The sequence below is a fragment of the Chiloscyllium plagiosum genome, chromosome 34 (genome assembly GCF_004010195.1).
Source record: "Chiloscyllium plagiosum isolate BGI_BamShark_2017 chromosome 34, ASM401019v2, whole genome shotgun sequence".
Classification (NCBI taxonomy): Eukaryota; Metazoa; Chordata; class Chondrichthyes; order Orectolobiformes; family Hemiscylliidae; genus Chiloscyllium; species Chiloscyllium plagiosum.
The window spans coordinates 25,544,906-25,559,603 of NC_057743.1; the positions used below are offsets into that span (position 1 = coordinate 25,544,906).

The 14,698-nt window shown below is 45.6% G+C and overlaps 1 protein-coding gene across 2 annotated transcripts in view; it reads left to right on the forward strand.

The window, feature by feature from the left end:
* The window catches only part of LOC122540356 (coiled-coil domain-containing protein 50-like), a 46,850-nt gene extending 33,418 nt beyond the window's left edge, over positions 1–13,432 (forward strand). For both annotated transcript variants that reach the window (XM_043675958.1, XM_043675959.1), the window contains exons 6-12: positions 2,780–2,885; positions 5,046–5,206; positions 6,462–6,524; positions 7,725–7,853; positions 8,541–8,656; positions 9,294–9,391; positions 9,565–13,432. In XM_043675958.1, coding sequence (XP_043531893.1) covers positions 2,780–2,885; positions 5,046–5,206; positions 6,462–6,524; positions 7,725–7,853; positions 8,541–8,656; positions 9,294–9,391; positions 9,565–9,719 — 828 coding nt within the window. In that variant the 3' untranslated portion in view covers positions 9,720–13,432. The remainder of the gene's footprint in view (positions 1–2,779; positions 2,886–5,045; positions 5,207–6,461; positions 6,525–7,724; positions 7,854–8,540; positions 8,657–9,293; positions 9,392–9,564) is intronic.
* The last annotated feature ends 1,266 nt before the right edge of the window (positions 13,433–14,698 follow it).

Below are 14,698 nucleotides of genomic sequence, written 5' to 3' on the forward strand. Positions count from 1 at the left end.
CCCCCCCCCCCCGCCTTGCCTCATATGCCCTCTCCATCTCTGTTTCTCCTCCAACCCTAACTGATTTGTTTTCTCTCTCCAAGGAAGCTGGAGATGTTTTCAGGCAAATGACCTGATCATCTTCTGCCCAGGCACTGTGCTGTTTCCCTGGGCTATACTGAGGCTGATGGCAGTGCCCTCTCCATCTCTGTTTCTCCTCCAACCCTAACTGATTTGTTTTCTCTCTCCAAGGAAGCTGGAGATGTTTTCAGGCAAATGACCTGATCATCTTCTGCCCAGGCACTGTGCTGTTTCCCTGGGCTATACTGAGGCTGATGGCAGTTTTTGTTGGTAACTGAGATGCTCTTTCTCTGAGCTGGGGACTGGGAAGAGAGATTCAGCCTTTTCTGTGTTTCCTGACCCGCTCGAACACTCCTCTGTCAGCACAGCTTCAGCTGAGAGGCCCCTGACAGTTGAATATCACACTGGTCAGCACTTTCTTCCTGATGACACAGCCTGCCTCTGGTCAGAGCCAGTGTTTGGTGCTGAAAAAGCACAACAGGTCAGGCAGCATCCGAGGGGCAGGAGAATCGACGCTTGAATCATCCTGATGAAGGGCTTATGCCCGAAACGTCGATTCTTCTGCTTCGTGGATGCTGCCTGACCTGCTGTGCTTTTCCAACGCCACACTCTCGACTCTGATCTGCAGTCCTCACCTTCTCCTCTCTGTGTCAGCAGAAAGTCCAGGGGTGAGCCAACTGTCTATTTTAACTTTAACTTTAATTTCATTTATTTTAATGTGGCACAGAGATATTTACCATGCAGGTCCTTGCTGGGCCTATTCCTCCACAGGAGGACAGTGTCCTGTCTAAGTCCTCACTTCCCAGTGCTTTCCAGCCCGGTTCATTGGCGAGAGATGAAAAGCAAAAGGTTTCAGCTTCTTTACCTCCTCCCACCTGGACCCAGTGGTGAAGCTACTTACTGAGACTGAGAATGACCTACTGCACAGAGACGGGGGGGGGTCAGTTTTGGACCTTTGTGTTCTGTGAAGCTCTTCCGAGACTATCTCTGCCTTAATCTGCCTCTTGAGCCCCCACCAGCCTCTTGTGGTGTTGGACATTGTACAGAGCGTTGTTGTGAAGACCTGCTCCCTTTTCTGGTCACAGAAGAGGTCTCTTTTAAACATCTGTTGATCAAGCTTGGTTTATGATCAAGGATAGCTCATTAACTGTGGATATTCATCACTTTCTGTCAGTTACTTGCAGAATATCGAGTCAAAACACACACCCAGACATTTGCCATGTCCTCTTGTAGCTTGGAGTTCAACAGTTTCAGTGTCACAATTGGGTCAGATGTTGGAATCTTTGCCTCTTCCTGATGTAGTGGGCACTGAGGCCATGTGTCAGATCAGACATATTTGCACAGACTGATGATTCAACAACAACTTGCATTTATATGCCTCCTTCAACATAGGAGTTCATCCTGGGGAGTTACACAGGACTGTTAGCAAAATGTTTGAAGATTGTAACACCGAGAGGTTGATCAAAGAGTTTTAAGGAGGGGAGAATGCAGAGCTTTTCTGAAAATAACTATGATCAATTGCATTTATATAGCAATTTTTATGGAGTGAAGTGGCTCAAGATGTTCCAACAGAGTGATTTCTCCCAACAAAATTGGTGACAGTAGATGTTAGAACATGGGAGTTTGATCAAAGCGGGTGGGTTTAAATGAATTTCTTTAAAAGTGGAAGAGTGAGGCAGAAGGACTAGGAGTTCCAGAGGGTAGTGCATGGGCAGCTGAAGTCATCGCTGCCAGTGGCAGGGAGCTGGACACTGGGAAGGTGCAATAGGCCAGAACAAGAGGAGGGGAAACCTGGCAGAGGGTAACAGGGTTGGGGGAGGTTACAGAATTCTGGAGGGTCAATAAGGGCAGCTTTAATTCCTGTGATTTCCTCCTGCACACCCCGAATCCTGTAAGTATCAGGGAGGGAGAGGACCGTATCTATATATATTTGAAACAAGTAATTTATTTCTTGGGGGCTTGCTAAGCTTTTGGTAAACAGTGGCACTGATCAGAAATGCAACGCCTCAGTCCCCGCTGTAATGTCAAGCCCCCGGGTGTGGGGGAACGCTGGTCTGTTCTAATCTCACCTTCTAGTTTTGGTTTGACTCTGATTAACATTGAGCTGTCTGCTTTTTACCGGTTTCTAACCTTGGCTTCCTGGATTTGGTCAGTGTTTTAATTTCCTGTCAAAACACTTGAGAGAATTGCCGTGAAAATTCCCCACCAACACTGGCTGTGTTGTGATCACCCTCCGTTGTGATCAGCCAATCGGTCTTGTTCTCTTTCATTCTCCTCCTACAGATTTGGTTTAAAATCACAGCATTGTAATGGTGCAGCCATTCAGCCCACTGTGTCTGAGCTATTGTTAATGACCCCCCTGTATTCCTAGCTCAATTACACTGAACACTTTCATCATTTCTGGTGGTTTAACCCCTTCCCTCCTTGCCTGAAGGTGCTGCTTCTCCCTAGGGGAGGGGCAGGTCAGGTTAACCTGACTGTGTGCTCTCGCAACGTCCCAGACTGAATATTGAGCCAGGGCATGTGCACCCAAGGAGGGATTTGGTTTCCTTCTCTTTGATCATCTTTCCTCCACGTTGGGTCTATGCACAATTTATTTCTCTTTGCACAGAGATTATGTCATGCAATAAGTGTCGCGTGTTTCTGGTTTTGAAAGCTCAAGGGGATGCGAAGCGAATGTTTTCCTCTGTCTAATCTTCTACCTCCAATGGAATTGTAGGAGGTGGCCAGGAGATTGCAGCAGGACGAGGAGTTGAGGGACCAGAGGAGGCTGGTGCTGGAGGCCGAGGTGTATGCAGCTGGAGATGAGATGCACAGACCGCCAGGTAAAGGACGCTGCTCCAACATGGGGAGGGCACGGTGGCTCAGTGGTTAGCACTGCTGCCACACACAGCGCCAGGGACCCAGGTCCGATTCCAGCCTCAGGTGACTGTCTGTCTGTGTGGAGTTTGCTCGTTCTCCCTGTGTCTGCGTGGGTGTCCTCCAGGAACCTCAGTTTCCTCCCACAATCTAAAGATGTGCAGGCTGGATGAATTGACCTTGCTAAATTGCCCATAGTGTTCAAGGATGTGTAGGCTAGGTGTTGAAAAGTGTGGTGCTGGAAAAGCCCAGCAGGCCAGGCAGCATCCAAGGAGCAGGAGAATCGACATTTTGGGCATAAGCCCTTCTTCAGGAGTGAGGCTGGTGTGCCAAGCATCCCCCTCAATCTCTCGACTGGGCTGTGCGCCTCAGTTGCTGGACGGGGCAAGGGCTAGTATTTGAAATGGTGATTACGAGACCCTTTCCCACTCCAATGTTACAATCCAGGAGGAAGCCATTCAGCCCATTGCAGCTGAGCTGACTTTCCCAGAATCCCTTAGTCCCTCAGTCCCATTCTCCTGCCCCTCCCTTAAACCATGTTCAATTTTCTTATTTTATTTAAAAATCACTTAATTTTCAAAAGCTATTAACAATTCTGGTTCCACTATATTTGATGATGCAGTGTTCCCTGTCTCACTTAAAATTCCCTTTGTTATTTTGTGATCTTTAAGATTCTACCATCTACTTACCTATTAGTGTTTCGCAATTTACCTTCTAACAATGCATTCAAAATTTGATCAGATCTCCTTCACTGAGGTATTTAGCGTGGATAAGCTCCTAGCTTTCTCAGTGCTGGTTTACTATAAAGGGATATAATTGACCAGATACATGGTTTTAAAACACGATGAATGAGTTTGAAGCTGCAGGTCAGACCACAGTGTTTCCAGACAGTGCTTTACATAGTGGGCACAGTGCTGGCAGTGCCAGTGCTGGTGAGCTGGAGGCAGAGACTCGCACAATGGGTGAGACAGGTTCCAGTGTCATTTGACACTGTAACACCTCAACTTACTGAGTGAGGACTGAAAGCCCCCCCCCACAATTCTTGCCCTCCTTGCTCTTCCCCCTTTATTTCCCTTTGCCCCACTGGACATTGGCCAGGTTGTGATGCCCCTGGAGTCGACTTGCCAGTGCCAGCTGGTGTGTGAAGATGAGACAGTCAGGTTGGGATAGAGTTATACAGCACAGAAACAGAACCTTCGGCCCAACCAGTCCATGCTGACCATGTTCCCAAACTCAACTAGTCTGACTTGCTTGTGCTTGGCCCATATTCCTCCAAACCTTTCCTGTTCGTAAACTTATCCGAATGTCTTTTAAAAGTTGTAACTGTACCCACATCCATCACTTTCTCTGCCAGTTCATTCCACACACACACCACTTTCTCTGTAAAAAAAAAACGTTGCCCCTCGTGTCCTTTTTAAATCTTGCTCCTCTCACCTTAAACGTATGCCCCCTAGTTTTGAAACCCTACCCTAGGGAAAAGACCTTTGTCTTTTAGCTTATCTATGCCCCTCCTGATTTTATAAACCTCTACAAGGTCACCCTTCAACCTCCCATGCTCCAGTGAAAAAAAGGCCCAGTCTATCCAGGCTATTTTTATATCTCAAACCCTCCAGTCCCAACAACATCTGAGTAAATGTTTTCAGAACCCTCTACAGTTTAATAAGAACCTTCTACAACAGGGTCACCTGAGCTGCAGACAGTATTCCAGAAGAGGCCTCACCAACACCCTGTATAACCTCAACGATTCTCCACGGTCTGAGCAGTGCAGGCGAGTGTGCTAAATGTATTCAAAACCATCCTTGTTTACCCGTGACACCATTTTCAAAGTGCCTGTACCCCTAGGGGTCTCTGTTTGACAACACATCTCATGGCTCTGCCATTAACTCTAAGTCCTGCCTTTGATTGTTTTACCAAAACATAATCCCTCACATTTATCCAAATGAAACTCCATCTGCCACTCCTCAGCCCGTTGACCAAGTTGATTAAGATTTTGTTGTAATCTTAGATAACCTTCTTCGCTGTCCACTATAAGACCGATTTTGGATCTCTGGTCCTGTAGACTCTCTGAGTTGGCTGGTGAAGGAGGAGAGATGATCCACGTTTTTTTTGTGCCGTTTTGTTTCCAGGGAGGAGGTTGTGGCATGGACATGAGCAGAACCCCTTGGAGAGCGAGGTGGCCCAGCTGAATCTCGGTGATTCCTACGAGAGTGACCAGGAGCAGCTACAACGTGATGAAGCTCTGGCCCGCCTCTTACAGGAGGAGGAGGAAGTGAGGATGGTGCAGATGGTAAGTGAGGCTGGGAGACCTGGGCAGTGCCAGGCACACTTGTCTCCCATCATTAAACTGCATTCAGGTATCTGTTTGTTGTCTTGTCACTAAAGTTTCACTCAGACCTCCATCTCTGCTGCCTCCTTCAGCCCCGTAAAGCCTGCCATCCCTGCCCAGCTCTTTCCTGGTTCAGACCGCCTGTGCGTTCCCTGATTGTCATCACATCAACGTCAGTGTCTGTACCTTCAGCTGCCCTGGAATTCTCTTTAAACTTCTCAATCTCTCTCTTCCCTTCTTTTAAGATGTTGTTTATGACGTGCCCTTACAATCCTGCAGTCATGCAGCATGGAAACAGACCCTTCAGCCCAATCAGTCCGTGCCGAACATATTCCCAAACTAAACCAGTCCCACCTGCCTGCTCCTGGCCCACATCCCTCCTAACCTTTCCTAGTCGTGCATCTATCCAAATGTCTTTGAAACATTGTAACTGTATCCACATCCACCACTTCCTCAGGAAGATCATTCCACACATGAACCACCCTCCGTGTAAAAACAAAATTTGACCCTCATCTTTTTTAAACCTCACTGCTCCCATTTTTAAAAAGTGCCCCCTAGTCATGAAATTCCCCATTCGAGGGAAAAGCCAGCTACCATGAATTTTACGAAGCTTTTAATCATCTGTCCTCATTTGTGGCTCGGTGTTTTAACTGCTACTATTCCGGGTGAGGTTCCCTGGAACATTCCCCACATTAAAGATGTTATGTAAATACAAGTTGTTAATGAGGTCCTTCATTATTATCTGTGGCATCTCCACACTAACCTGATCTAATATTGAGCTTTTATTGTGGTTCAGTTTGGAGATAGTTCATGTTATTGCCGGGTGAATTGGGAACTCCGTCAAAAGGAAGTGTCATCCAGTTTGAGTCTGTGATTGGAAACGTGTCTGGCCATAGAACTGGAGTTTAGCGATGAACTAACTGCTGTTTCATTTTCTGTCTCGGAGTGGGGTTAAAGTTTCATTTTAAGATGAACTGGCTAAATAGGAAGTGAGATAGTGTGTGCTTGTGGACAGGATGGATTGAAGAGGACAGGTCTAGATGTTCACTACTCCGCCTCCCCAGTCATGGAATGTGACTTTGCTTTGCTGACTTTTTCCTGTTGCATGCCCCGAAACAAACAAGTATGAGATCGACACCAAATATTGTGATATTTTTCCTTCTTGCCTTGCTTCTCCTGTAAAGCTGTCCTTACATTGTGAATAAATCTCTTACAGAGATCGAGGAGCCAGAGAAACCAGGAGGAGGATTTCCGGGCAGCTCAGGTGGCACAGGATGAGGTACCATCCAGGCAATGGGCACCACAAGCGGGGAGCATTGAAGTTTGATCAAGGCTTGTACACCAGATCAGGGAGCCGTCAGTCACAGCTCACTGGTGCTCTCCTGCCATTATTACCCAGTGATTTCAGTCAGTGTATGAAGCTGAGGAGATCAGAGACTGTCAAAACAGGGAGAACTCCCTGGATGGACCAGACACACTCCCGAGATTCTGTCCACGTAGATAGGTGGAAACTCTGGATAAGTAGTCGGGGTGGGGGGTGGGTGATACCTGGGTCGGTGGGGAAGGGATACAGGTTGTTCTGCTATAACATTACAGTTATGTTCCTCTTCAACCTCGCACTATGGAAAACCCGTTATACCTGTTCAGCGGAAAGTTAATGTTACACAGACAAGGTCAGAGTTCATCAATTGTGTTATAGCCAATTTGCGGCGATGAGACACGCATTATAGAAGAACTACCTGGACCTGTGTTGGTGGGGATTGATGCCTGTGCTTTTGGATGGCCATCCCAAAGCTGAACAATGGGATATCACCCAGACCCTGAATGTCAGGTTAAGTTTTGCTAATGAGCCCCAATATCTGTTGATGTGAAGATGAGAAAGCATTGATTGAAGCAGCTGGGATGAAGGCAGGCTGAGGGAAACCTGGATGATACTCACTAACGGTGTTGGCTTTCACTCAGGTTTGGCTGTCGGCTCTCTGATACCGATGCTCGTGGTTTGTAGGGACCTGAGTGGGTAATCCCTTCTGCTGTTCCCAGGGCAGTATCTGAGGGAGTCCTCGTGCTGTTTTCGACACAAGATATTAAATAGGTCCGGGCCTCAATTGTTAAAAAAGAGATCCAATGGCAGTGTTTTGACAAAAAGCAGGCAAGATACCCTCAATATCTAAACCAACATTTAACCTTTAATCAATGTCACATAACATGATCTGGTCATTATCACGTTGCTGTGAGTGGGAGTTTGTTGTGTGTATGCTGGCTGTTGTGTTTCCCACATTACAAAAGCAGTTAGGTTTTAGTTTGAAAGTACTCAGTTGGCTAGAAACCATTTGGAACATCTTCAGATTGTGAAAGGTGTAATATAAAAGAATTTTAAAAAGAAAACTTACATAAATATTTCTTAAATGAATCATCCTGTCCATTTTTCTTGACTTGACAAAAGCTAAAGCCTATCTAAGACCAAGTCTATTTCTGCCAGGAAATAGCCAAATACATTCAAAGACAAGAATTAAAAGCCCACAAACAGTCCAAGCGACTGGAACAGAGGTTGGCGAGGAGAGAGCATTCAGGAGAAAGCAACGAATGCTCAGAGACGCCGAAGAGGCGGGTAAGGAACAGTTCAATCAGGATGTGAAACATTTGTTTTGAGCACAGTTCACCCAGTTTGTTTGACTGAACCATGTGGGTAACTGTATAAAATATCGGTGCAATAGTTGATTCTGATGTAATTATTCAGTTTGGAGTTTTGTACCAATGTTTGTCCATATGGCCAAGTCCCAGTCCCAGAATATAATTACAAAATGAGGCCATTCAGCCCATTGTACCAACTACTGTGCTGTCATCGCAGAGTGATGGAGTTCCCAGCAATGCTACTAGTTACAGACTCGGATTATTAACAAGAGGATCAAAAAGCCTCTATCCATCTCTCTCCTGGGCCATTGTGTCTGACTTCAGCTGTTGTTTTCCCTTTATTTTCCTAAATGGAATTTTCTCCAGTTCCTCACTGGATAGATTAATGGTTATCTGATACCTTGCTCACCCTTCATGTGTTTATCATGAGTTAACAGGAAATTCAACTTGGTTTACCTTGTCCACACTGTTGCTTAAAGCTGCAACTAGTGAATAAATATTCCTCATATCTAACATTGGCTGAACTCAATAATGACTGACATAGAGTCAAGCTAAAGCCACCCAAGGTCTTGTGAAACTCTATGACTGAGTTAGCTGCTGGGTTGGAGGTGGAGGGCAGGGACTGTAGATTGGGCCAGGTTTAATCTCATCTTTCCTTTTTCAGAATCAGCCAGCCTCCGCTCGACAAGAGCGATTAAACTCGGAAGGGTTTCCATCTCCGTGTGGTGAGCAGCCTCCCGAGAGAGGACCGTCTCCCACAGAGCAGCTACAGCGATCAAGGTACCCACTCCCAATGTTGTCACTCATTGGTACCAGGGATGGGGTCAGAGGGTGAGGGCGGGGTGCATGTGTGTGTGTCACTGTCTTGACAGTCTAGCTCTGTCTTCAGCTGAACCTGTCTCCCACCTTTTCAAGGGGGTTTTTCAGGATGTTTGCATGTGTTATCAGGAAAGAGAGGCTACCTCTTGTCAAAGTTATTGTGAAGTAATTAGGGGCACTGATTGCTATGTTACCCAGAGCACTCGATATCTTCCACACATTACCCCACAACACCCTGCAACTCCCTTCCTAAGATCGCTCCAGCCCCATAAAGCACCAAGGCAAATACAGCAACGTATGCTGTGGGTGTGCCTGTGATCTGGGAGTTAAAGCTGGGGCCAGGCATTTTCCACTGCGCTGGTGGACAGGGGTCCCTTTAACTCTGGTTGTTGAATGAAACAAGAAACCAAACTCAATCTTTCCACCCCGAAAGTTAAATGAGAAACCTGCCCACCCAAACATAGATTGTGTCAGGGACTGTCCTCAAGAGTCAAATTTTCCATGTGTTTGCAGACTAAGTCATTGCTGTGGTGGATGTCAAAGTGACCTTTCTTCTGTGTGTTTTACGGTTTTTTTTTCATGTGTTTCTTTGCTGAAGGCACCTATTCCCCAGAAACATAGCAGAGGAGCTGGATCCTACCTTTAAATCCAAACATCTGGAGCACACCTCTGACCGGTTTCCTGCAGTTCCACCAGGTAGCGCATTCATGTTCACCATCATGGGCAGTGACTTGACTTATCACCCACCCCCCACCCCCGAGCCTGTCAACGAGATTGTAGCCAATAGTTCTCCCCGATGTATCCGTTATACTCTGTACAATGGTGCTGTCTCCCTGTTGGCTGGTAATGTGTTACTCTCCCTCCTGCAGCCTTGCCTCAGCCCTGTGCTGTACCACCAGACGGTTTCTATGACTACCTGGACAAATCCTCCAAGCCAGCGTATGCTTCACCAACCAGGCGGCAGGAAGAGAAACTGGTGAGGCAGAAATCGAAGGAGAAAAAGGAAGGTTGCAAGCAGCAATAAGGATGGCAGGGCTGTGGACCGGCCTGAAAGTGCTAGCCCAGTCCAGGAAGCCTCTGTCTACACACACGCACACATTTACTTCTCATTATTGTAGACTTCAGGTTTCCACTTGAGACGCCAGTAATATATTGCCCTAGTGTTCCACCCCATTGTAGCTGGGGCCCCTGCATTGCAAGGCTGCAGCTATGATTTGAGTCTGGTCCAGAGTAGAAGGCAGCTGGATTATCTACCCAGTTCTGAATTTGGTGAAAGCCCACCCTTTCCTACAGTTTGCTGCCACTGCAGTGATTGGAAGGAGTGGGAGTGGGAGGGATGAGGAGGGATCACCAGCTTCAGGTCCTGGGTTGAATGACCAACTGACTCTAAGATTATTTCACTGTTGAAACTGATAGGTTGGAATTGAAGATCTTCTCTTCCCTCCCCCTTTTCTGGACGTCCCAAGACTTGGCCAAAGAGCAGTGACCAATCAGGCACCGAGTAAGTGACTAGGTTGTGTGACTGCCTGTCACATCTGTTTCTCACTTGTTATTCTTTAAATTCTGTCATGCCGTGTGTGAGAGATGTCAGTGCCTGGGAATGACATCTCCCACCTCCAGTTCCAAAGTGACCTCACTCCAGTTACACAGTGATGCTTCTTTACTCTGACCCTAACTAAAACCTTTGGTCACTGTTTAGTACTCCATCCTGAGACTGTGCCAAAATCAGTGATCTTACTGGTTGTGATCTGTAACTCCACTCATCAATCTACAGTCACTGTGGCGAAATCAGTCATAGCACATTGTAATCTAATGACACCAGCCAGATGTGAGAACATGGAGTTACATCCTGAACATTTCTGTAGTTTTAGCTTTAAACATTTTCAATTATTTAATGGATAGAATTGAAAGAATTTCATTTTCAATCATTGCTTGGGATTATTTGTAGAGCAACATTGATGTAGCTGCTTCCCCGTGTAGAGAGAGCTTTACTCTGTATCTAACCCCATGCTGTATGTGCACTGGGAGTGTTTGACGGGGATAGTGTAGAGGGAGTTTTACTCTGTATCTAACCCCATGCTGTGCAGCTTTTTGTGCAGGGAGAGATACCAAGAGCGGGGACTTTCTGGCCTTCTGTGAACAGCCTGTAATTTCAGGCTTTTGATTAATTACAGGCCTAAGTACAACTTCCTTTTTTCGAAAAATGGGTTTAATTTTGTAACTGGGCCATTTTGTGTTGGGCTTTGAGAAAATCGCACCTCCAGAAATGTAATGCTAATCATAACTGCTGCCAAAAAAGATTCTGTTTATTGAAGCGTAACTGATATAAAAAAAATTACAGGAAGGTTCCTCAGATTAGAATGTCTTGCTGCTTGTGGTGGAAGAGACAGTTTCGCACTGTGATGGCCTTTCCGGACCCAGGGAAGGTGGGCAGTGATTTGCCTGGCTGCTGGCTATCACTGCAGCGAGGGTCTGATACAGAGTTACCGCAGGCATTGTCTCCAGCTGACTCAAGGCCCACCCTCCACCTATCATGGAGGGAGGGGGGAAAGGGCACTTGGAGGTTGAGATACATGACAAGACAGCAAACCCCTTGAATCTGTCTGCTTTTAAACTTTCTCCCTGCTCCTTGCTGTCTCAGACTTGAGTAACAACTAAGGCCACCGTTTCCTGATCCGCCTGTCTCCTGCTGTTTCCCTGCTGCGTGTCACTGTGCAATACTCCTGTCAGTTGATGCAAAAGATTTCAAACAAGACCCAATCCAGACCCCAGGGCTGTTATCAACTGTGTCATTTTCAGGAAATGCTTTTTATTAACATAACAGAAAATGTGCTAACCAGTCAACAGCTTCAGAGTTCTGACCCTGACATTCAGCAATCCTAGCTTGGACAATTGATGTCTCTCTGAGCAACGCCCACTTCAAGTCCTGGTGCCCCTGATCTTTCTCTCTCCTGCACTCTCCCTCCCCCTCTCTCTCACACATGCGCACGTGTGCACACATTTTCTCTCACACACACACACACTCTCACACCGACATTCACTTATTTGCACACTGTCTCTCACACGCTCTCTCACACTCGAACTCTCTCACCCTCTCTCTCAAACCACCACAGTCTGGCAGAACTTCCAAGTTGACGTGTTTCTTTCTTTGGCTGCTGTGTGGAGCCAAGTGCCCTGGTGGAGAAGGATCCAGAGGATGTAACAACTGGAAGCTGCTGGCAAAGAGTGGGGGAGATGGGTGGGTGGAGGGGGGAATGTTGTTTAGGATAGTTGGTGCCAGTGACTGTGTAAAAACACAGGGGAAAGTTTCTGGGGAAAGTTTGGTGCTTGTTTTAACTCTGAAGAAATAATACTCATATGTCTTTGTTTTCATAAAGTTAATTTTCTTTTTAGACTCAAACTGGGGATAAATTGGAAATCCCCCAATCTGAGGTCTGGCTACGTTAGTCACTTCAATCAGAAATTTTCCTCAGTCTCTGCAGAGATTTGGAACCCATTGAATTGTCTTCCTTTGGTACTTTTAAATCTCATCCTTCCTCTCTGCCCTCTGCAATTTGAAAAAGGACAAGGATGACAAGATTTTGTGAAGCTCTATTTCTATCTCTGTCTCTCGCTCTCCCTCCCCCTGTCTCTGTCTCATCCTATTCAGCCAGTTGTATGGTAACTCAATGGCAAGGTCCAAATCAGTATGACTCTCCCTTTTTGAAATCTGAATGGGGAGTGAATGATCAAGTAAGTGATCATTCTGGGATTGGGACCAGTGACCTCCCACCCTGTAGGGGGCAGGAGTATCCACCTAGTGATCTTCAACCCTGCTCAGGAGAGAATAGGGGCAGCAACCTTACCCTTGTCCTCCTGGGGGAAAACGTAAGTCTTCCAATGGTTTCAGAATGACCAAAAGAAACACCACTGAGGGTGAGGGTCAAATCCATAATTTTCACTTGGGAAATCAATGTGTTGTCCAGTATGGCTGTGGCCAATAAATAGTTAATACCTACTGATCACAGCAAATGCTGTGTGCCACTGGTAACTGTTCTGGGTCAGACGGGTGTTCCTCAACTGTGTGCTTTGGCAATGAGTTCTTATGTTAATCATTCCAGCTACAGTCACCAGCTGTGGTATGCTTTCTGGGGGATTCCCTGGTCTTGTGACTGTCACATGATGGGTAATCCATTGAACCAACACATTTCCTAACTCATCATCTGATATCATTTGCTGGTTTCTATCCCGCAATCCTGATGCACACCATGGACTTTACCCAACCCCTGGTTTCAGGTTCCAGTTCTGGAAAGGTGGCTTAACTATCAGTTGATCAGAGACTGAGAGACAGAGATAAGGAAATTAAAGATAAATCCTGCCCAATTCTCAGCATCCTGACCAGTTAACTACAAGGGTGAAACTGTACTGATCCAATTACCTTCAAATAACAAAATATTTTTCTTGTTGGCTTCACTGTAGAGGTAGGGAGCAAGAAAACTAACTTTGTCAAAATGATCCATTGAAAGATTTATTAATGGTTCCTCCCCACCCCCACAAAAAACAAATTGTTATCCTGTCATGAGGATTCCATGTGTGTCAACTTGCCCACTCTTCCTTTTCGTGAGGCGATTATTTAATTTTTTGATAGCTTTGGATCAGATGGTAACTGATTTGCCTAAGTCTGAATCAGCAGTTTTGTATTTCTTTGACTGTGTATATGTTACTCTGTCCAGAAAAATAAAGTACTATTCATCAAGGCTTAGACTCTGCACTCTTTGAGTTTCAGAACTGATGTATAAACCCTGCCTTTGCATGAGTTAAAATCTGGTCTCTCTTTGCCGAACCAGTGAACATGTAGTAAAAAGTACAGTAATCTGACTCCAAAACAGAAACCAGGGAGTAGAGGTTAAAGGTAATTACTTAGACTGGCAACTGGTGGAACTGGATTTCTACAAAGGTCAGTATTTATGCCAGTGTTATCCATCATTTGCTTGAATGATTTAGAAGTTGGAATCTGGATGTGTAATTTCAAAATTTCCTGTTGGGTTTGTAGTCAGTACAGAGATTAGAAAGCGGAGAGACATTCAGACTTGCTGAACTGATATGTAATTGTCGAAGAATATCAAGTATAAATGTGTGAGATAATACAGTTGTTGTTTTGGTCAGAAGAATAAGAAGGAAGCCCAGCAATTGGAAATATTAAAAAAAACCAGGTTGTTTGGAACAAATCATTGAGGCCATATCCCTATTGCAATAATTTAGTTTTAAAGACATCATTGGGTTTTCAGAGGGAAAGACTTGTAAAGCAGAGAAGTTATGTTAAACCTGCATTGATCACACAAGCTTTGAGCTGCACTTCATAAACAGGATATCGAGTTTCTGAAAAAGCTGCAAAGGAGATTTCTTAAAATGATACCAGAGCCAACAGGTTATACTTGGAGGGACAGGTTGAATAAACAGGGACTCTTCTGTAGAAAACTGACTTGAGGGGTGACCTAATGAGCTTACCCTGTTAGGAGTTTTTTACAGGCCTCCTAATAGTCCTAGAAACGTAGAATAAAGGATTGCGAGGATGATTCAGGAGAAGAGTGAAAGTAATAGGGTGATTGTTATGGGGGACTTTAACTTTCCTGATATTGATTGGGAAAGCTATAGCTCAAGTTCGTTAGATGGGTCAGCGTTTGTTCAATGTGTGCAGGAGAGTCTCCTGACACAATATGTAGACAGGCCAACAAGAAGTGAGGCCATACTGGATTTGGTTCTGGGTAACGAACCAGGCCAGGTGTTAGAATTAGAGGTAGGTGAGCACTTTGGGGACAGTGACCACAATTCGGTAACTTTTACTCTAGTGATGGAGAGGGATAAGTGTGCACTACAGGGCAAGAGTTATAGATGGGGGCAGGGAAATTATGATGCGGTGAAGCATGACTTAGGATGTGTGGCTTGGAAAAGTAAGCTTCAAGACAAGGGCGTAACTGATATGTGGAGCTTGTTCAAGGAGCAAATATTGAGTGTCCTTGATAA